General features: G+C 46.0%; 1 protein-coding gene across 3 annotated transcripts in view; it reads right to left on the reverse strand.

Annotated features, from left to right (window-relative positions):
* Positions 1-22,073, reverse strand: part of ADAMTS16 (ADAM metallopeptidase with thrombospondin type 1 motif 16) — a 190,814-nt gene that overhangs the window by 103,203 nt on the left and 65,538 nt on the right. For all 3 annotated transcript variants that reach the window (XM_044932412.2, XM_044932411.2, XM_044932413.2), the window contains exons 6-10: positions 20,059-20,142; positions 17,484-17,643; positions 15,711-15,816; positions 6,391-6,528; positions 1,146-1,299 (exon numbers count right to left, since the gene is read on the reverse strand). In XM_044932412.2, the coding sequence (XP_044788347.2) occupies positions 1,146-1,299; positions 6,391-6,528; positions 15,711-15,816; positions 17,484-17,643; positions 20,059-20,142 (642 nt within the window). The remainder of the gene's footprint in view (positions 1-1,145; positions 1,300-6,390; positions 6,529-15,710; positions 15,817-17,483; positions 17,644-20,058; positions 20,143-22,073) is intronic.

A 22,073-nucleotide genomic window follows, 5' to 3' on the forward strand; every position in this document is an offset into this window, starting at 1 on the left:
AATAGAAGAGTAACACAAAAAATTCTCAGGGATCTTACATATTCCTCCAACGGAAAAAGCAACACTGGGAATACTGTGTTGATGCTAGCTGATTTACTATTCTGGTTCCAAGCTGAGATTACCCAGCTGAGGAGATAAACATCCAGTTCTGGCAGACAGCTGTAACTGACTCTACGGGGAGACCTACTTGAGTTTAGAAGAAAGAAGATGATCATGTTGGATTTAAATTGGGCATATTCCCAACGTGTTCTGAAATGTTGGAGATTTCTGGAGGACTATATATTTTTGTCCACTTTCCTTTTGATTTTATTATAAACTAGGATAAAAGAAAACTCGTGTGACCCCATGGACTGTAGCCTGTCAAGCTCCTCTGTCCGTGGGATTTCCCAGGCAAAAATAATGGAGTGGGTTGCTATTTCCTTCTCCAGGGGATCTTCCTGACCCAGGGATTGACCCCAGGTCTCCTGCATTGGCAGGTGGATTCTTTATGGACTGAGCCACCAGGGAAGCCCCCAAAATAACTACTTTCATTCCATTTATGGGTGGCTTTGATAGCAGTTTAGTAGAGCGAGTTATGAAATTTTCATGTTCCCTTGTCTAGCAAGACCACGTGTCTCTGTGTTACATGGGGAATCTATGTGAGAAAACAACTCTGCTGGTGTCCCTGGGGTCAGTAGACTACTATGAAAGGCTTCTCTAGAAATACTTCATTTGAGGAATTTAATAATCAGAAGTCCCAGACAGGCTACTGCCTTATGGTAAATTCTGTCTCTGTCCAAGGAAGGTAGGGGAGCAGGGGCAGTGCACACTGTTCCTTAAACACCATTTGAAAAGAATGCAGTGTATTAATTTGCCACCTTCCACCAACCAAGAGTTCTCACTGAACTCCCACATGATAAATCAGAAGGAGCTGACCCAAGAGGCCAAGTCAGTACTCGAGAGAAAGCTGATACCTACCGCAGCATCCATGGCCATCTTCTTTGCCAGTAAAACATGTGTTTCCTGTTATACAGGGCCAGCCCTAACACACAGGATTTGACATTTGGTAGGTACCCAATAAACGCAGCATACATCAACGTCAGCTTCACCGAATAAAACGGTTTTATGAAGCATTTCGCATTGAACACTTGCCAACAATCGCTTGCCTTTTTGAAATCCAGCATGCAGAGCTTGGCTTTCTCTCCAAATTGCCACTTGCACTGTGTGTTCACGTCGTATAACTCTCCGGGCAGCTTCTCCGGATATTTGTACTCCTTCACGGGCTTTGGCCGGTTGGCAAGGCAGGTAGCCTGGGCGGTGCTAGAACACAGAAGAGCTGCTGGTGAGGCCAGGAGTTCCCAAAGGTATACACGCAATCAGGCCTTTTGTTTCCCCTCATCAATGGCACCCCACTCCAGTACTCTTGCCTGGAAAATCCATGGACAGGGGAGCCTGGTAGGCTGCAGTCTATGGGGTCGCTAAGAGTCGGACACGACTGAGCGACTTTACTTTCACTTTTTACTTTCATGCGTTGGAGAAAGAGATGGCAACCCACTCCAGTGTTCTTGCCTGGAGAATCCCAGGGACGGGGAAGCCTGGTGGGCTGCCGTCTATGGGGTCGCACAGAGTCGGACACGACTGAAGCGACCTAGCAGCATGAAAATCTACAACATGTCTTGTGCAAAGAAGAGGAGACTTTTTTTTTTCCTGAGGTCAAAATAAAACATTTATCTTAATTGTATTTCAATATAGGGGCCACAGTTTCTAAAATTGTTCAGAATCTATATCACCTTTTCTGGGGAGGCCATTTGCTCTTCCTGGGATCTCTCACTTAGCATGGGGAAAGTGGGAAGAAATGGTACAACCAGATGTTCGATGCAAGAAGCTCCTATAACAGACACTGTCTAAAGTACACTCCTTTCCAGGAACAATAAAAAGATGAAATGAGCATTGTTAATAGCATAAACATGATCAACCTGTTTCAAAGGCTGTGATTTTTTTTCTTCCTTTCCTGCACAATAGCTTCCAGCTTCCACATGGAACATGTGCAGTGATTTCCATCAGAAATGCTCTATACGAAGGCTGATTTCTGACTAGATTCCCAGGCCTAGAAGAAGTTCATTCTCTCCTTCAGTTCACTAGCAGATGGTTAACTACCAATTGGTGATTTCTTCCTCCACAAACAGGGCATTCTCTTCCCTACAGAGACATGCTTCGGGATAATTTTGCATTGGGAAGAAGGAGGAGAAACAAGTGTTTGCAAATAGCAACTAAATTCGTCTTATAAATTTCCATAAGCAAAAGTGAACAGCAAACAAACAAATAAAACACTTCTGTAATCACAACAAATTCCACAGCAGTAGGTCACCTTAGGCATCTCCCAACTTTTCTTTGTGGGGTTGTTCACCTTGAGGGGAATCTTTACCTCACCCTACTCACCCCAAAGTAACAATCTGTTCTCTGTTTCTGTTTTTCTTTTCAACATCCCACACGTTCATGAAATCATACAATGTCTGTCTTTCTCTGACTCATTTCACTCATTTCATAATGCCCTCAAAATTCATCTACATTGTCACACGTGATTGAACTTCCTTCCTTCTCATGGCTGAATGATATTACACAGTGTGCATGTGTGGATATAGACACAGTGCACATATGAGCTTCCCAGATGGCGCCACTGGTAAAGAATCCACCTGCCAGTGCTGGAGACACAGGAGACTTGTGTTCGATCCCTGGGTTGGGAAGATCCCCTGGAGAAGGAAATGATGACCCAGCCCAGTACTTTTGCCTGGAGAATCCCATGGACAGAGGAGCCTGGCAGGCTAAAGTCCATGAGGTCGCAAAGTCACTTAGAGACTAAACACACACACACACATACCAGTGCATATACACATGTAAACATCACATATACATCATATGCATCAAATCCTCTTTACTCTTTCACCCACTGAAGGACACTCAGTGCATATACACATGTAAACATCACACATACATCATATGTATCAAGTCCTCTTTACTCTTCCATCCACTGAAGGACACTCAGTGCATATACACATGTAAACATCACACATACATCATATGTATCAAGTCCTCTTTACTCTTTCATCCACTGAAGGACACTCAGGCTGTTTCCAAGACTTGGCCATTGTGATGTGCTCCAGGTCATGACCTCGGTAGAAGTTACACCGAAGTGTGTGTGCATGTGTGCTAAGTCGCTTCAGTCACGTCAGTCACGTCCAACTCTGTGACCCTATGGACTGTTGCCCCCAGGCTTTAAAATGTTATTGAGCTTATAATTTGGTACATATATATTATATATGTGGTCAAGCACAGCAAAAAATAACATTAATGAAGAATATTAGGCCAAGCCAGAGGTTCTATAAGAAAATTTCAAAGTCCTTTTCCCCGCCATGACTCATGAACCATAACAGGTTAAAGACCTCCAGAGATTTTTTTTTTTTTTTAACTTTACCACCTCTTCCTCCAAGAGAGGACATGGGCCCTCAGAAAAGGCTACCTACTTGCCACGGTCAAGGCCTCCCAGGCTTACGTGGGGAAGTCCAAGTTGGCACATGAGCTGATTCCCTGGCTGATCTACAGGAAACTGCTCGTCCTTCCGTCTCACAAAAACTACACTTAGCCATGACTCGAGGGCTTGTTTTTCTTAAGATCAATATTAAACAGCAGGGCAAGATGTAAACTGAAATGTCTTATTTCTCTTATGCCCCCAAACAGATTCTTTCAGGCCAAATCAAATTTTCTCATCCACAGGGTGGTCTGGGGCACGCCAGGGCATCCGTGCCCCTTTAAACTCCTGCTTTCCTGCAATGACCTTTCTCATGTATTGATGTGGATTATGTGATGAGAGGGCTTCCCTCATGGCTCAGACAGTAAAGAATCTGCCTGCAATGTGGGAGACCTGGGTTTGATCTCTGGGTTGGGAAGGTCCCCTGGAGAAGGGAATGGCACCCCACTCCAGTATTCTTGCCTGGAGAATCCCATGGACAGAGGAGCCTGGAAAGCTACAGTCCTTGGGGTCACAAAGAGTTGGATACATCTGAACAAATGTTTCAGTTCAGTTCAGTTCTGTGATGAGAGGGGAGGTGATGTTTTCTGATCAGCAGTTCATGATTCAAACTTTTAAGCAGCAAATTGAAGATGAGCCCATGTTGCCATTAAGTTTAAAATAATGAGCTAAAATTTCCCTAAGTCCTAGGCCTCCCAGATACAGACATGAGTAAATGTGATGAGGTCTGTCTGTCTGCAGGAAGTGACATACGTCTTTACTGATGAGTCTGAGGAATTTACTGTAAACACTTTTCTACTAAGTATAGAGAAAAGTCATGCTGACAACTTCAGGCCAATTGAGTTTCCTTATTATATATAATTTTTCTGTATACCCAATGCTAAACTGCTAATAAAGGAAAGCAGATTCATCTTTGAAAACTTGGTCACTTATCCTTACTCATTGTTGGGATCACATCCAAATTGCTGACTAACTGGTGGAGAATATAATAGTGTTTTGATTACTTAAAAGTTACGGAGTCAGAAAACATGTAAAAGAAGATGGATTCAGGATCATTAAACCAACGAAAAATCAGGGTTGAAACACTGGGCACATTCAGTTCACAGCCAGGCATCTCAAGTGCTAAGAATCTGAAGAGTGAATTGGACAATGAGAGGCTTTCTTGGAAAACTTGATCTTTCAAGAAAACACATTTCTGAGCATGAAGAAAATCTTGCATTTTTATTATTATGTGGTCCAAAGAAATTAGTAAACTCCCTGAAAACAACTGTTTATTACTGCATGGCTAGAGAAGAGTTTTAATAATCGGCACAAAAATCAATAAGCATACTTCAGCATGCATTTAACCTTCCAGTGTCACTGAACAAAATGGCCTTGGGCTCCAGACTCTTATCAATCATTCCCAGGGCTACATTTTGATTTGACGATTACAGCCCTGATTAATGTCATGGAGAAAATTATTCTTTCAGACTAGGACTGCTCTCTTTCCATGAGTTCTATATTTCTTGGCAGTTTAAAACCCAAACTCTTTCATGAAGCTGATACTCACTGCAAGCCCACACTTTGTATCCCTGATGCTTGCACTTTTCAGGTTTTCAGAGCACATTTCAAAAAATTTATGATGTTTATATGTCTTCATCAAGACCAGTAAGATGAAAAAGAAGTAAATTTTTAAGAATATAAAATTTATACAAAGGATTTGAGATATAAAAACATTTAAAATTTTCCTTGTCAATACACTTCTTTGTTAGAGAAAGCAGAATCCTTCACACACACACACACATACACACACACCTAAAAATTTGAGCAGCTGCATGAAGCAGCTAAAAACAATGCTAACAATCCCCAACCTGACCCCAAGAGAACACTGTGCAGAGAAAAGCAAATGTTGACAGGACCCATTGTATCCTGTCAGTTGAAGAAGAGTGTGAGTGCTGCCCTTTTGGTAACAGAAGTTTTAAGAAGCGATCAAGTGTATATCCCTAGAGTACAGGTTTATATTACAGGATACAGATTTGTTATTGTTGTTGTCTAGTCACTTAGTCTTGTACAACTCTTTTAGAACCCCATGGACTGAAGCCCACCAGACTCCTCTGTCCATGGGATTCTCCAGGCAAGAGTACTGGAGTGGGCGTCCATGTCCTCCTCCAGGGGGTCTTCCCCACCCAGGGATGGAGCCTGCATCTCTTATGTCTCCTCCACCGGCAGGCAGGTTCTTCACCCCTAGTGCCACCTGGGAAGTCCTAGGATCTATCTATTTGTATGTTGCCCCCTGGTCTTCTTTCATTTGTTTTCTCTCTCTGACTTTCAAGTCTACTAATTTTTTTTTTTTTTACTTTTTTCTTTTTGATTTATTTTTGGAGGCTAATTACTTTACAATATTGTATTGGTTTCGTTTTGTCATACATTGACATGAGTCCGCCACGGGTGCACATGTGTTCCCCATCCTGAATCCCACTCCCTAATTTTTTCTTGTGATAATCTGCTACAAACTCTTAAGGTAAGGTGGTTTCATGTGTTAAGTTTTTTCCCCAAGAACATATAATTGAAGTACGAGTGGTAACGCTCACACTCTCCTTGATGACGCTCAGACATGTGAATGTGCTTAAAGAGACCTAAGTAGCCACTTCCCTCCTGTTTCCTGCCAGCATGCGAGTATTTTGAAAATAAGGAAGCATGCTCTTTGCATCTCCTTTACAACAGGGGTCCCCAAACCCTGGGCCACAGATTGCTTGTGTTCAGAGGCCCCTTAGGAACCTGGCTGCACAGCAGGAGGGGAGCAGCTGGTACACATGAGTCTGGGGACCGCTCCGACGGGACTCTGCAGACCCAGCCGTGAACATCAAAGGCAGCGAGAGCCACACAGCCAGCTGCGGGGCTCGTACCTTAAAAACCTGTGCAGGTACTGGCGGCTGCAGGGGGACCAGGAGAAGACCCCGTTGCGTCCTGCCAACGTGGGGGACATTATGTTGCCTTCCGACTTCTTGCACACGTTCCCCTCTCCGTCGTGGACCATGCCGAAGCTGTAGGAGAGAAACGGGTCTGTCAGAGCAAAGAACAGGGTCAGCGATCACACTTGCTCAAACCAACACAGGTCAGCCCTGTGAAGACCGCTCCTCCTGTGTGCTAGGCAGGCCGGCAAGGGGAAAGCAAACTGGGGAAAATATCCACGTGGTCATGGACCCTTCCAGGAGAAACTACCATTTGTGCAGCTATTGAAGGTGCCCACCATCAAAACAGAGCCCACGGCCAGGTATCTGTGAAGGGCAGACATTTCAATTATAAAAAAGCGTTTCCAGTGCGGGGGGTGTGTGCGTGTGTGCTCGGTCACTCAGTCATGTCCGACTCTTTCAGACTCCATGGACAGTAATCTGCCAGGTTCCTCTGTCCATGGGATTTCCTGGGCAAGAGTACTGGAGTGGGTTGCCATCCCCTTCTCCGGGGGATCTTTCCAACCCAGGGATTGAACCCAGGCCCCCTGCATTGCCGGTAGGTGTTTTGCAGATGGTCAAAACCCAAAATGCCAACAGTGCATCCTTACTGTCCCTTGAGAAAACTGCAGCCTCGAGCTTATAAGAATCCCACTGACAGCTGCTACCCATGCCCATTAAATCAGCTGCTGCTTAGCTTCCTAAAGCTAGTCCTGTAGGATTGCCTCAGGTTGCCATCTTCACCCACCTCAGAAGCGCACAACTTGCTGCACTGGGAAGGAAGCCTGGGGGACTTGGGAGCTCCATGACCTGGAAGACTTCCCATTGGGGCGGACACATTCTTGGAGAGTCAAGCCATTTTTGGCCTTTAGTGCCTGGTACCCACCTGCTCAGGCTTCCCTGGCAGCTCAGCTGGTAAGGAATCTGCCTGCAGTACAGGAGACCCCAGTTCGATTCCTGGGTTGGGAAGATGCCCTGGAGGAGGGCATAGCAACCCAGTCCAGTACTATTGCCTGGAGAATCCCCATGGACAGAGGAGTGTGGCGGGCTACAGTCCATAGGATCTCAAAGAGTTGGACGTAACTGAGCGACTTAGCACAGAGCCCACCCAGTCACTGTACGGAGTCCCAGAAAGCGGAATGAGCGGGATACAGAAGGAAGGGCAAGGGAAGAGAAGGAGGAAGCAAAGAGGGGTGGATGGTTCCTGCATCCATGTGGGCTTTCCTCTGCCGAGAACCCCATGATGAATGGAGGGAGGGGCACAGGGCTGGGAGTCAGCGACACATGGGAGGTAGCTCCCAGGGGGCTGGGGAATCTGCACTTGTGGCAGAGGCTGAAGACTCAACTGTTTTCCTTAGAGCTGTTTAATAATATCAGGAAGAAGAACAACTCCCGTTTGTAAGCACTATTTTTCAGGTATGGAGAAGGCAATGGCAACCCACTCCAGTACTCTTGCCTGGAAAATCCCATGGACATTAAGCACATTAAGTATAATTTTCTCACTACAGGTCTACAAGGCAGACATCATATTTGTAATGATAGCAAGATGGGAGGCCGGAGACAGCCTAGTCCAGGGTCTCAGAGCTGGGACTTGAACCCAATACTCTTGACGTCAGAGCTCGGGCAGGACCCGTGCAATAGTGTAATCTGAGCGTGGTTGAAGGGTGGGTCCAAGGAAACCTGCTGCACAAACACTGTCCAACTTCTGCACAATTCCCGCTCAGTACCAAGGGGATGCAGATGCAGTCATTCCGGCCTCCACCTGAAATTCCATTAAAAGCACTCAGTCAAGGCGAGGGTAACCGTACGGCAGAGGGGATGTGCCCCAGAAATGGAGGATTCAGGCATCATCCATGTGGAGGCTGCCTCGGGGAGAAAGTGATGAAGATGAAATAGCAAAGTACCTTTCCCTGGATGGCCCTTGACTCGAATATGAAGAAAACACATTAGGGTCCAGCAAGCGCCCTAGATGAATCTGCTACCAATTCTGCCTTCATTTCTAAGGAATTCAAAACCACAGTATCCCACATCTGGGGATTAAACATCTTCATCAAAGGCATTTTCAATGATTCTCAGACTTGCCTGAGCATCAGAATATCTGAGAAATGTACCACACACTGGCTCCCCAAAGCCCACCTGCTAGAGTTTTGATTTAGTAATGTTGGGGGTTGTTGTTGAGTCGCTCAGTCCTGTCTGACTCTCTGTGACCTCATGGACTGCAGTTAGCCTGGCTTCCCTGTCCATCACCATCTCCTGAAGTTTGCTCAAACTCTTGTGCATTGAGTCGATAATGCCATCCAGCCATCTCATCCTCTGTTGCCCTCAATCTTTCTCAGCATCAGGGTCTTTTCCAGTGAGTTGCCTCTTTGCATCAGGTGGCCAAAGTATTAGAACTTCAGCTTCAGCATCAGTCCTTCCAATGAATATTCAGGGCTGACTTCCTTGAGGATTGACTGGTTTGATCTCTTTGCAGTCTAAGGGACTCTCAAGAGTCTTTTCCAGCACAACAATTTGAAAGCATCAATTCTTCAGCGCTCAGCCTTCTTTATGGTCCAACTCTCACATCCATCCATAACTACTGGAAAAACCATAGCTTTGACTATATGGACCTTTGTCAGCAAAGTGATGTCTCTGCTTTTTTTAATATGCTGTCTAGGTTTGTCATAGGTTTATTCTTTACCATTTGAGCCATCAGGAAAGCCCAAGTTGGGGGTTAGGTTCTGGTGTTTGGGTGAATCCTAACAAAATGATTCTGATACCCAACCAAACTTCAGCACTACTATGTTTCAAGTTGTTCTTGGAAGCAATACAAACCCTAAACTGCACTGAAGGAGTGTAGGGGATCAGCCTAGTGGCGTGAAAGTGGCACACAATAATCACAGTTGATATTAACATTAATAAAGTCATGGAAGAATGATTAGGGCACATTTTGAAGATAAGATTGGTATTTGGCAGCTAAGAAATGAAATTACTATTCAAGTTGTACATGCCAGACATTTTTTTTTTTTTTTTAGCTTCCATGACTCACAGTACTTTATTCCAAGTGGTTACTATTCTATATTTTAAAACAATACATATTCCCTCTTTCTTGTGTACTAGCTTTTAAGTTTCTAGAGAACAGAAGGTCTTCTTAACTGTGCTCACAGACCCAGCACTAGTGGACTTTTTAGCTTGTAACAGGAGCTCCAATGATGTTTGTTGAATGAATAAGAAACAACCTTCCAGCTTTAACAGCAACTCAAATACCCAAATGTAAACATCATTTCACATCAAACTGGACTTGAGAATTATATTCAGTGTCACATGCTTTTAATGTCTTTTACAGAATTTTCTTGAGTTATTCAACGACATCAGCCAGTATGTCCTTGTTACTAGGGATACACCCAGGCTTCTCAGGTGGCGCTAGTGGTAAAGAACCTGCCAATGCAGACTTAAGACACCCAGGTTTGATTCCTGGGTCAGGAAGATCCTCTGGAGGAGGGTGTGGCAACTCACTCCAGTATTCTTGCCGGGAGAATCCCATGGACCGAAGCCTGGTGTGCTACGGTCCGTTGGGTTGCAAAGAGTTGGACATGACTGAAGTGACTTTGGCATGCATGCACGCAATGATATACCCAGGATGAACAGCCAAGCATTTTTAGAGGTTGCATCAATATTTCAGGCTGATCAGACAGCAGTGGTTAAGACAAAGGGAAGACCCTTCAGAAGTAACGATAGGTCAGAGTCATCTGGAAGGTAAACCACACACTGGCTGTGATGATGGTGCCACAGGTAGGACTTGTCCAGACTCAGATGCAGGCTTTTCAAGAAGCAAACCCATCCTCCCTGACAGACAGGAAGCCGACATGCGGACAGCAGTCAGGTGGGACTCTTGAAGTCAGGGCAGGTCAGATAACCTGGGAGAACATGAGTTGCGGCGGTGGGGGAACCTCCAGTCAGGGTCTTAAACCTGTCATTCACAAGTGGTTTGATATGGAGCAAATTTTTCAAGTTCCTGAGTCTCAGTTTTCTCACCTATAAAATGGGATAATAAAACTTGCCTCTTAAACTGTTCAGCATATCTGGCATCATGAATGTAAAAAAAGGAAAATTCAAAATATCTCTTTCCCTGATTCACATGTGGTCTTGATCAAATCTTAAGACACCTAGATGCCAGCTATCACTTGCATACATAACTTTGGTGTGTGTGTGTGTGTGTGTGTGTGTGTGTGTGTGTAAGGGCGGTAATGAAGAGGCAGTTCAGCCAAAGGTCAGTGGGTTTCGAATACTTTTGGTCACAGAAACAAAAATCTTGAGAGGAATGACAATAAATAAAATTGGTAAGAAATGATGTTCCAACCTGCTGGGAGTCCTGGGGGACAGTCTGACAATCACCACATCAGATGATCTTTAAGCAACTATTGCTTTGATATTCTTTAAACCTTTAAAATCACCCAGTGCCTACCGGATCCAGCTAGGGGCTCAGGCTGATGGCAGAGAACAGCCACAGATCAGTGAGGTGCACACGTCACCAGCCACTGCTTGGAAGGGCATCTAATATCAACAGCTAAGGATGGCAATGGACCCCACTCCAGTACTCTTGCCTGGAAAATCCCATGTACAGAGGAGCCTGGTGGGCTCCAGTCCATGGGGTCTCTAAGAGTCGGGCACAACTGAGTGACTTTACTTTCACTTTTCACTTTCATGCATTGGAGAAGGAAATGGCAACCTATTCCAGTATTCTTGCCTGGAGAATTCCAGGGACAGAGGAGCCTAGTGGGCTGCCGTCTATGGGGTCGCACAGAGTCGGACACGACTGAAGCGACTTAGCAACAGCAGCAGCAGCAGCAAGGATGGCTAAGCAGAATGGTATCCGCACACCAATTCTGTTTCTTTCCAAAAGACTTCCCTGATCTTCCTTGCACATCTTGCCATGCTGCAGCCCTCACTGCTTGGCCTCTCACATGTCATGTCTATCTTACCTGGCTTTAGGCTTTTGGAGGGCATGGATCACTAGTCAGTTTGTAGAATCCTACACAATGGTCTGCTGGCAGAAGGCAAATTGCGCCTGGTGAATGGATCAGAGCATGCATGTGTGTGTGCAGTCATGTCTGACTCTCTGTGGCCCCATGGACTGTAACCCACCAGGCTCCTCTGTCCATGGGATTCTCCAGGCAAGAATACTGGAGTGGGTCGCCATGCCCTTCTCCCAGGGATCTTCCCAACCAAGAATCGAACCTACATTTCCTGTGTTGGCAGGTGAGTTCTTTACCAACTAGGAAGCCCCCAAATGGATCGGTAAATAGTGGAAAAAGAGGGGGGCAGGATGATGGCTCATGCATACTCTTGAGCGCAGGATGTTTAATATCATTTTGATGGTCTGTGATGACCATGAAAATTATGTATTTAAGCCAACTTCATATACAAGCAATGCTCAGCTCAAGTAACACAACTCAAATTGCACCTGCTGAGGTCTCACAGACTCTACGGGTTTTATACGCAGAAACCTACAGAAGAGGAGACCAGGCTATGCACCACGGTCATGGTCAGGCTGCCAGAGAACCACAGGGTATCTGGGATCTGAGTTCCAGGGCCCTGCCCATCGAATGGCATGACTTCCTTTGGCAAATGAGAATTTTTCAAATGGATTCATGCCCAGATGACACATTCTCCAAAATGTGTAGTTGAGCCCTTGTGCCTCTGCGCCAATTCTTCAACACCTCCATCGAGCAAACTGCACACGCTGTGTGTGACAAGTGACTCAGTACAACCAGGAAGCCCACCCTGCACCAGACCTGGCTCAACCGCACACTCGAAAGGAGCAGACACGTGCTCGTTTCCAGCTCCAGTCTCTCTCCTCCCCTTCCCAACACAGATCCAAGCCGGTTCTTGGCAATTCCCGTTTCTAGGTCAGATTCCCCAGTGGAAACCACAAGATGCCTTGAGATTAAAAAAGAACCGAACCTGGCAGAAGAAACAGGCTGGACATGAACTGAATCTTTTTGAGCTGAAGGTTAAGAATCTATGGCTGAAAGGCTCTGAGCCTTACATATATATTGCTGTGCATAATATAAATGCATTACAATTACATTATCCACTGTAATGATAAACCTGAATGATCAGGTCCTCTGAACATAAACCAAACGTGACCTGTGAAACAGGATGCTTTATAACTCAATAAATGTAATCGCTTCTCCACTGATCTCCAGTGGCGCCCAATATGCTACTGGAGGTCAGTGGAGAAGTAATTACATTTATTAAGTTATAAAACATTCTGTTTCTCAGGTGAAGTTTGGCATAACTGACTCAATGGACATGAGTTTGGGTAAACTCCAGGAGTTGGTGATGGACAGGGAGGCCTGGCATGCTGCGGTCCATAAGGTCTCAAAGAGTTGGACACGACTGAGTGACTGAACTGAACTGAAATGTAATTACTGTATAAATGTAAAATTACTTCTTAATTCTTACAGTATAGAACTCAGAAACTGCTTTTGCTTAGAGCTCCCTGCTAAGGATAAGGTGAAGGCATGTTGCTGGATCCCTGCACTAAACCTATGACTACTTCTCCGAGTAGTAATAGTTATTAAGTGAATAAACTGAATCACTGGGTTTGTTTTCGATTCACCTGAAAGGCACGGAGCCGCATTTCTGAGCCTCCCTGCCATGGCCCCCTCATCGGATGCAGGTGCCACAGTGAATGATGTGTTAGTAATACGCCCCCTTACGTACGGACAGTGAGAGGGAAAGAGAGGCGAGATGAACTGGGGAATTGGGATTGACACACATACACTATTGATCATTGTTGTTGTTCAGTTTCTAAGTTGTGTCTGAATCTTTGTGACCCCATGGACTGTAGCCCATCAGGCTCCTCTGTCCATGGGATTCTCCAGGCAAGAATCCTGGAGTGGGTTGCCATTTCCTATTCCAGAGGATCATCCCAACCCAGAGATTAAACCCAGGTCTCCTTCATTGCAGGCAGATTCTTTACCATTTGAGCCATCAGGTCGCTGACACAGATGCAAATTTCCATTCATTACATGTATGACCCTAACAGACAGGGCTACCATTCCAGGCTGTTTGCTATGGCAGCTGGCACATGCCTTTTCTATGCACACCTCCCACTGTACTTCCTATTTCCTTAATATGATCAGAAGCTATTTCACTGGTGACATGAAACACTCAGGGCTCCCAGACTCTCTGACTCTTGCACAGTGGTCTCAAGCAGCAGGTGCTGGAGAAGGAGGTCTCAAGCAGAAGGTGCTCATTTCCTGGGGTCAGTTCTATTAGGAGTAGGACTTCTCTGCACCCACACCTCTAGAGTCCCTTTCCTTCCTCTCATCTATATCCCGACTTGCAAACAAAAACACTTTTCTCTTGTTTGGAAGAAATTCTTTTTCTACCTACACTGAGCCCTAGTGACAAAAGGAATAATAGCTGGCTTCTAAGAAAAAGGGGCTTCCCAGGTGGCATTAGTGGTAAAGAACCCGCCTACCAATGCAGGAGATCTGGGTTTGATCCCTGGGTCAGAAAGATCCCCTGGAGAGGGAAATGGCAACCCACTCCAGTATTCTTGCCTGGAAAATCCCATGGACAGAGGAGCCTGGTGGGTTACAGCTCATGGGGTCACAGAGAGTTGAACACGACTGAAGCGACTTAGCACAGATGCACCCACTCTAGGAAAAAGATAAAAGCAAACGCTGATGCTTGTTGACATGGAAGATGGGGAGTCTTGACTTGGATGCACAGAGTTGAATTTAGTTAAATTCACCAGCTATGGCTGCCAGGACTGCCAGGGCCCAGATCACAACTGCTTATCTAATGCTGGTTTGTTCAGCCCTTGATGACTTAAATATTTCTTACCTTGATTGTTTAATTAAATTTAGGTATGGTTCAGAGGACAGCAAGAGCCCCATGTCATAAAAATAATGAGAGTTTTTGAAGTTTTAACTCCAGCAGCCCATTTGCAATTATGATTTAATTGAAAGCTTTGTAAAGTGTAGGTGCAATTTTCTAGGCACTGAAAAAGTCAATCATTACCTGTAATGATGAAGGGATCAGTAATAAGATATAAAGCTTCACTTTCAGGTCATCAGTTCACACAGAGCCTAAATCTGCATGGCCTCTGTGAGATCCTATTAAAGGCAGGCACACATGTGTCCACACACACACGCTCACACACACACACACACACACATGCTTTGAACAGGTCAGGATGATACAAGTGGCCTCAGTCTAATTTCTAACCAGATGGAGAAGTCAGCTTTGCAAAAACCAAATGACAATCAATGCCTTTTGCAAATTTTGTGATTAGCAAGATCAATGAGGATGGAAGTAAAATTAGAAAAAAAATGTAACTCCTGGTTGTGGGCTTTCTAGAAGCTTCAAGTACAATTTCAATCCAGAAGAAAAATATTTGTGTTATTATTGCTGATGCTCATATAAACAAAGCAATTGCAGAAAGTCAGCAAGTGAGCCCCATTGAGAAAAAAAAAAAATTTAAGTAGATGGTGCCTCAAAGTGAGGCGACCTATAGATTATTAGCATAAGAAAGCTTGTTTAAGAATAACAGCTGCTAGAAATAATTGACAGAAGTGTTTCATTTTTACAGGAATAAAGGTAAGCTTCTCACTTTAAAAGATATTGCTAATGACAAGCCACCCATCACTGAGAATCGCTTGGTCCTGCACTGGTCCATCCGTCCGCCAAGGCCCCAGGCTCCCCACTCACCCTGTTGCTGCTTCAATTCACAACTGACAACGGTGGGCACGTGGGGATGTGGAAGCCAACCAGCTCCTACCAGACTGCATCTCTTGTCCTGTCTGCGTTCCCCAAACCCTGCACACCAACCACAACCCATCTCTACAAATGATCAGAGTGACATCAGAATGCAAACTTTCAAACAGTAAGTTACCAACGTTTACCATCCTCAGTTACGTGGGGTCCTTCTGCAGGAGCTAACCAGGGAATGCAGTCAGCCCACAGGACAAGCTCAAGACACAGGACAGAGGAGCAGGGACAGACAGATGAGACTGCAGTGTGTGGTTGTTTGCACATGTGTGAGCAGGAATGGGTGAAGAGAGGGAGCAAAGAGCAAATGCGTGGATCACCACTGCTTGAGATCGAGCACAGCGAGGCATTCAAATGGAATAGATGCACCTACGAGATCATCTCCTATGGTCCATGGCATTCCTGCTGGAATGTCCCCTTACAGATGTGACCTACCCATCACCATTTCAAGACAAACATCCAGCCCAGAGGGGACGCCAGGCTCCGCCCTCCCAGGGAGATGCACTCACTTGTGTCCAGACTCGTGGGCAATGGTGAAGGCCAGTCCAAGACCCATGTCCTCATTAATCGTACAGCTGCGGTATTTACTGCACATGCCACTGATGGGTGCGAATCCTACGAGACAAATGGATGGAAAGAATGTACAGGCCCAGCACCATAGGAAAATAGAGACGGGGGCACAGCACATGCGTGTGTTCACCTCTGTCCTTCCGAGACGCCTGGTTCTCGTCTTTGTCAGGTGAAATGTGAAACAGGAACCCCCTGTTAAGGGCCCCGAATAACGTGGGAGAGGGGCGTTTGTTCTCTCTTCATGGCGTTTGTTCTCCACAGTTCTATGTCATGTTCCAGTTACAGGTTACAAGGGGGGTTCCATGCTGAGGGAGGAGAATTTCAGCTTTTTTCCTACAAATGTCTGTGTCCTCAGAGGCCCGACACAAAGTGCTGTGGAGAGTGGGTGTCAGTGGCCCTCAAGGCCACGCCAGGGTGGACGACCTGCCGGCAGGGAGCTGTTCACAGGACTCAGCATCTGTCCTGCTCATGGGTATAATTTAATGTGGATAAAATGATAAAGTGTAGAATCAGCAGAGGGAGCGAGCACCTGGGGAAAGGCCCGGGGGAAACCAGGCGCGAGGATCCGGGGCCTTCTCCGAGGTGGCCTTGCACAAAAGGACTTAATCCCCCACAGGAGGAATAACGCCGACCAGGTTGCTCAGCAGAGACTCAGGTCCAGGCGTTGGCTGGGGGCTGGCCACAGGGCACCTCGGCCTGGTGTGGGCCCCGGTTCCAGGCCCCAGAAGGAAAGCAGGCATTCTGGGTCAGCCTCACGGCGTGCACGGTGTAGGCCCGGTGGGTCAGGCTCACAGCTGGCGGCTGGGAGCCCTGCTGGATCCCACAGCCACGCAGGTGGCCCAGGACCCACTTTGTATGCAGGCCTTTCGGGGAACAAGGAGTCAGGACTGACCTCTATCAAACCCAGCCTTGTCTGAATGTTTTTGTAACAAAGAGACTTCTTCCCCAAGACCTTGGAAAGAAATGGAGAAACAGAAAAAAAAAAAAAAAAGTCCAGGAGTGCCTCTGTCAGTAGCTCACTGTTTACACTATTTTACACCATTTGCAAAAAAACCACATCATGGATGTTGCTCCCATTGTAACCTGTAACTTGAACATTACACAGAACTGTGGACTGTCGTTCCACACAGGGAGAACAAACGCCCTTCTCCCACCTTATTCAGGGCCCTTTGTGTGATTGTCCGAGGGTTTCCTGTTTCACATTTCACTGTTTACACTGTTTGGAAAAGTATAAAAAAAATTTGCATCATAAAGTACCACTAACATTCAGTCAACCCTTTAAACATGCTAAAAGTGGCTAAGATTGAGATATTTATAGAGAAACAGAAAGATGAGGAACACAATATTATTGCGGTAGCTCTATAAATATTCACAAACATATGTCTTTCCTATCATGAGAGACCCACTTGGACCTCTTGATTCCACTCTCACAATTAGAGGAAGAAATGGAAGAAATTATTTCTTAAATTAGAAGAGACAGGAGTTCTTGAATCGGTGAGACCTTTCCACGGGAAAGAAGTGATTTTGGTGAGGACAAGCGCACTCTTATGTTTGGCCGACGTTTACGCAGGGATGGCGTCTGTTTCTCACAAAGGCACTCAGCAGCAGCTGCCACTTACGGGCTGGGAGGGAGGTGAGACCCCTCCGTGTCCCGGGCTGCTGACGGCGCACGGCGCCCACGGATCTGGCGAAGCCCCGGCGGAGGCGCTTACCCAGGGTGTCACAGGGCTCGTTCTTCCAGGAGCATATGTCCAGGCCGGTGAGTAAGATGGCGTGGTCGTGGCGAGCCCCATCTTTCCCCGTCAGTCCAGACTGCCACTGGCAGAAGCTGCTCAGGCTGTGGTCCGCATGATGGCTTATCACCAAGCCTGGCTGCGTGGGAGGGCGCCCGAGAAAACAGGAAGAAAGCATGTCAGCAGCGGCCCTGGCACTGCCATCCCCGCACGCTACCACTGATTTGGATTCCAATGACGTGGCTGAATCTGAATGGCAGACGAACTAATCTATCCATCTCATGTATTAAAATCCAAAGGAGGGCGTTGTATTTAAAACTTGTAGATTCAGTGCAGACGCTCATGTCCCTTTCTCTAGTTCTGTACAAAAACAGTGAGGATGCATTCGATCACTGATCACACTTCGATGACCCAAGAAACATTACTTCTGTGTCTGTAACTCTTCTAAGAGTTATTATTACAGCGTTAAATTAGGTCAGTTTTCCACAGAGACACCATGTTGTAAGAAGGGGCTGCTCAACTGACAAAGCTTTATTTCTTTATGTCTAGAAAGAAATTTCTTTATTTCTAGAAAACAGGCTGGAACTAGAAGGATAGTTCCAGGTGACGTTCAGCCTCCTCCATGTATTGCTGTTGTTGTTCTGTAGCTAAGTCATGTTTGACTTTTTTGTGACCTCAAGGACTATATCCCGCCAGGCTCCTCTGTCCATGGGAATTCCCAGGCAAGAATACTGGAGTGGGTTGCCATTTCCTCTTCCAGGGTATCTTCCCAACCCAGGCATCAAACCCGCATCTCCTGCATTGACAGGCAGATTCTTTACCACTGAACCACCATGGTATATACACTAAGTTCTAATAGATCAGCAATGAGAGATCAGAATGAAGGTGACCTGAACTCTTGGTAAACGAAGAATTGGGGGGGCTGGTAAGAATAGCTCTCAAAGCTGGCAGATGAGTTATTTAAACCTTATCTATAGGTTCAATATATTTTCCTATGGATGGTCACAGAAAACCAGCTTAAACATCTCCATTTCAGGACAACAACTTTAAAGCTTTTCTGACCAGAGTGTTGGGCTGGAACCGTGTCTCTCAGTCACTAACACATTTTCTCCTTCAGTGCTCACTGTGTCTTTCCAGAGAGCCAAACGCACCCAAGCTAATGCTGGGCATCAACCCTGGGACATGCCTTACATTCTTCAGCTGGTGATTTCCAGGAAAACTGCATTAATTAAAGTTAACACAGGTGTATGATCAAACGATAACCTTGCTTATTCTTTGCCGCTTGGATGAATTCCAAGGTGAAACGTTTTAATGCAGAGAATAATTAACCTGTCACCTGGGAATCCCTGCTCAGTCAGCAGCCCCCTCTGCAGACACACACGAGAGGCAATGGAGTTGTACTTCGCTGACTATTCAGTCCAGAAACACACCTGCCCCTGCACACCCCGCCTGCATGGAAAGAGGGCCACAGCCCAGAACCTGCAAATCTGAAGGCATCTGAGATCTTATCAAGGATCTCAGAGTTCATCTAAAAAGTATTTGTTTCATAAACAAGACAACCATGGCTAACAGGAGACTCTGCTGAAACACCAGCAAGGGTGGAACTGGAGGCTGGGTGCCTGACTAGGACCCGGGGTTCACTCCCTGACCAGCTCAGGGCAAAATAGAGCTGAGAGCCCTTTATGGCTAAGAAACTCCCCCTTACTTCTGCCACAAGATGCCCACCCGAGGTGCATTGTGAATGGAGGTGCACCTCTGTGTGTCCACATAGGGGTTCTGAAATGAAGGCATCAAAGAATCGTTTCCCCACTGCTCCCAAGATCCAGCATAATTTGGAGGTTTGCATGCAATGAGAGAAATGTGACTGACATTCTAGACTCTACGAATAAAATGCTGAGACTGAAGGTGGTAAAGGTGAGTGTCAGTGCTTGGGAGGTAACAGAGCGCAAGCACGCAGGCTGCAGAGTGGTGCCGCCTCTGGGCTACAGGGCGCTATTAAACGCCTTCTAACAAAAGATGCCACCTCCATCCTCAGGGCTCACAGTGGAACACGCTTCGTATTGCGGGTGTATTTCCCACCCAGGTATTTACAGTAGTTCTTTTTGGGACTTCCACAGTGGTCCAGTGGCTAAAACTTCACGCTCTCAATGCAAGGGACCTAGGTTCAATCTCTGTTCAGGGATCTAAATCCCACAGGCCACAACTAAAGAACCCTGCACGCTGCAATGAAGATCGGAGATCCTGAGCATCTCAACTAAGACCAGTGCGGCCAAATAAATAAATATATTTTAACGTTACTTTTCCTTTCCATTTTCTTATTAGCCAAGCAAATGAGTATGCTTTACTTCTCTGCACAAAAATCACAAACAAAAGTCACATAAGCATTATGGGAACTGACAAGAAACTGACTGTATTAGACACACAATATCAGAACGTTTCTGTCGTCAAGGGAAAGAGAAGGGAAGAATCCATAGAAAAATTACATTTAGGAAAATGAATATTTTGCACTTATTTTTCTGAGGCGGGGAAGCTGCTTGTATCAAAGATAGGATACCTGTTCCTCTTCCAGAAGAATAAGGGCGACAATGGCAATGTTGATATTCCCTCCTATTGTCCCGTCTTTGAATAGAGCAGACACCTGGGAAAGACAGGTAATTCATGTCAGTCCCTGTACATGACACCCTTTCCCCCAGCCCTTATCCTGGAGTTCACAGCTGAAGGCCAATCCCATGTTCTCCACTGACAGAGCAATGTTTAGTTTCTTACACTGCTAGACACACAGGGATGTGAAGTGAAGTGTGAAAGTGAAAGTGTTAGTCGCTCAGTCGTGTCTGACTCTTTGAGACCCCATGGACTGTAGCCTGCCAGGCTCCTCTGTCCATGGGATTCTCCAGGCAAGAATACTGGAGTGGGTAGCCTTTCCCTTCTCCAGGGGATCTTCCCAACCCAGGGATGGAACCCAGGTCTCCTGCAAGGCAGGCAGATTCTTTATCATCTGAGTCATCAGGAAAGCCCAAGACACACAGGTATGGGAACATCTAATCACACCAACTGTTGGGTCCTTATAGTTGGTGCTTGGAAGTAAAACAATGAAGTCTGGGGAGGCAGGTCCCACATGTTATCAAACACCAGTGAAGGGCTCACAAGTCCCCTTAGTTGGTAAGTGTCCTCATTAGACTACAAGGAAGTTTCTTTTTTAACTGACAGTGATGATCCACAGGTAAGCACTCCCCAAGCTGTCCAAGCGAAAGATTCCAGAAGCATAAGAGAACTTCTTGGGAAAAGACCAAGAGGATACAAGAAAGATAAGGAAATCAATGCAGAAAGACGGTGATCAAGGGGAGATGCAGACATTAGAGGTGAAGGTCACAGGGGTAGAAATGAGTGATCAGAGTGATCAGGCATTTGATCAGGCGTCACCTCAGGCATTTGAGGTTAGGGTTAGGGTGATGAGTGAGGATGAGTCAATGGTCACGGGAAGCTCCAGGGAACTGATTTGGCACCAAGATATGGAAATGTGGGAAAAGCTCAACAGAACACAGGCAATGTTTGCAAATGGCAGAGACCTGCAGTGGCGGGTGCCTCTGGGTGACCACCTCCCTCAGTCCCCTGGGAGACTGGAAACCATGAGGGTCTGGCCACCAAAAACGAGGACAGTGAGAGCAGCCATGCCGAATCACAGCAGACTGAATCATATTTAGGGGTACTCTGTTTATCGGGATGTGAAATGTATGTTTCAAATACAACTATTTTAAAAATGCACTTTGATGGCCCCAAATTTTGTCTTCTGTTATGCAGATTCCACTTAGGTGGAATGGGGCTCAGACACCTCTCGCCACACTTTAGTAAAGACTAGAGCTGCCAAGCAGACACGAAGCCAGACACATTTCTATCTGCAGTGACATTAAAAAAAAAATTATTGGAGTGTAGTTGCTTTACAGTGGTGCGTTAGTTTCTGCTGTACAGCGGAGGGAGCCAGTCATATGTATTATATCTCTACATTATTTGCTCTTGTTGTTTAGTCACAAAGTCATGTCCGACTCTGTCATCCCATGGACTGCAGCATGCCAGGCTCCTCTGTCTGTGGGATTTCCCAGGCAAGAACACTGGAGTGGATTTCGATTTCCTTCTCCAAGGGATCTTCCCGACCCAGAGAGTGAACCCGTATTTCCTGCACCAGTAGGTGGGTTCTTTACCGCTGAGCCACCAGGGAAGCCCCATGTGTACACACATCCCCTTGATTTTGGATTGCATTTCCATTTAGGTCACCACTGCAGTGACATTCTAAACGGTGTACTGCTTCTTGTTCTTGAAGATAAAATAATGCATCTTTTATATTCACATTCCTAAAAAGATGAGCATTTTCTATGTGCTGTGTTTTAAGTCACTTCAGTCATGTCCAACCCTTTGTGACCCCATGGACTGTAGCCCGCTGGACTCCTCTCTCCATAGAATTCTCCAGGCAAGAATACTGGAATGGGTTGCCATTCCCTTCTCCAAGGGATCTTCCCAACTCAGGGATCAAAGCCAGGTCTCCCTCATTGGAGGTGGATTCTTTACCATCTGAAC

Source organism: Bubalus bubalis, chromosome 19 (genome assembly GCF_019923935.1).
Source record: "Bubalus bubalis isolate 160015118507 breed Murrah chromosome 19, NDDB_SH_1, whole genome shotgun sequence".
NCBI lineage: Eukaryota > Metazoa > Chordata > Mammalia > Artiodactyla > Bovidae > Bubalus > Bubalus bubalis.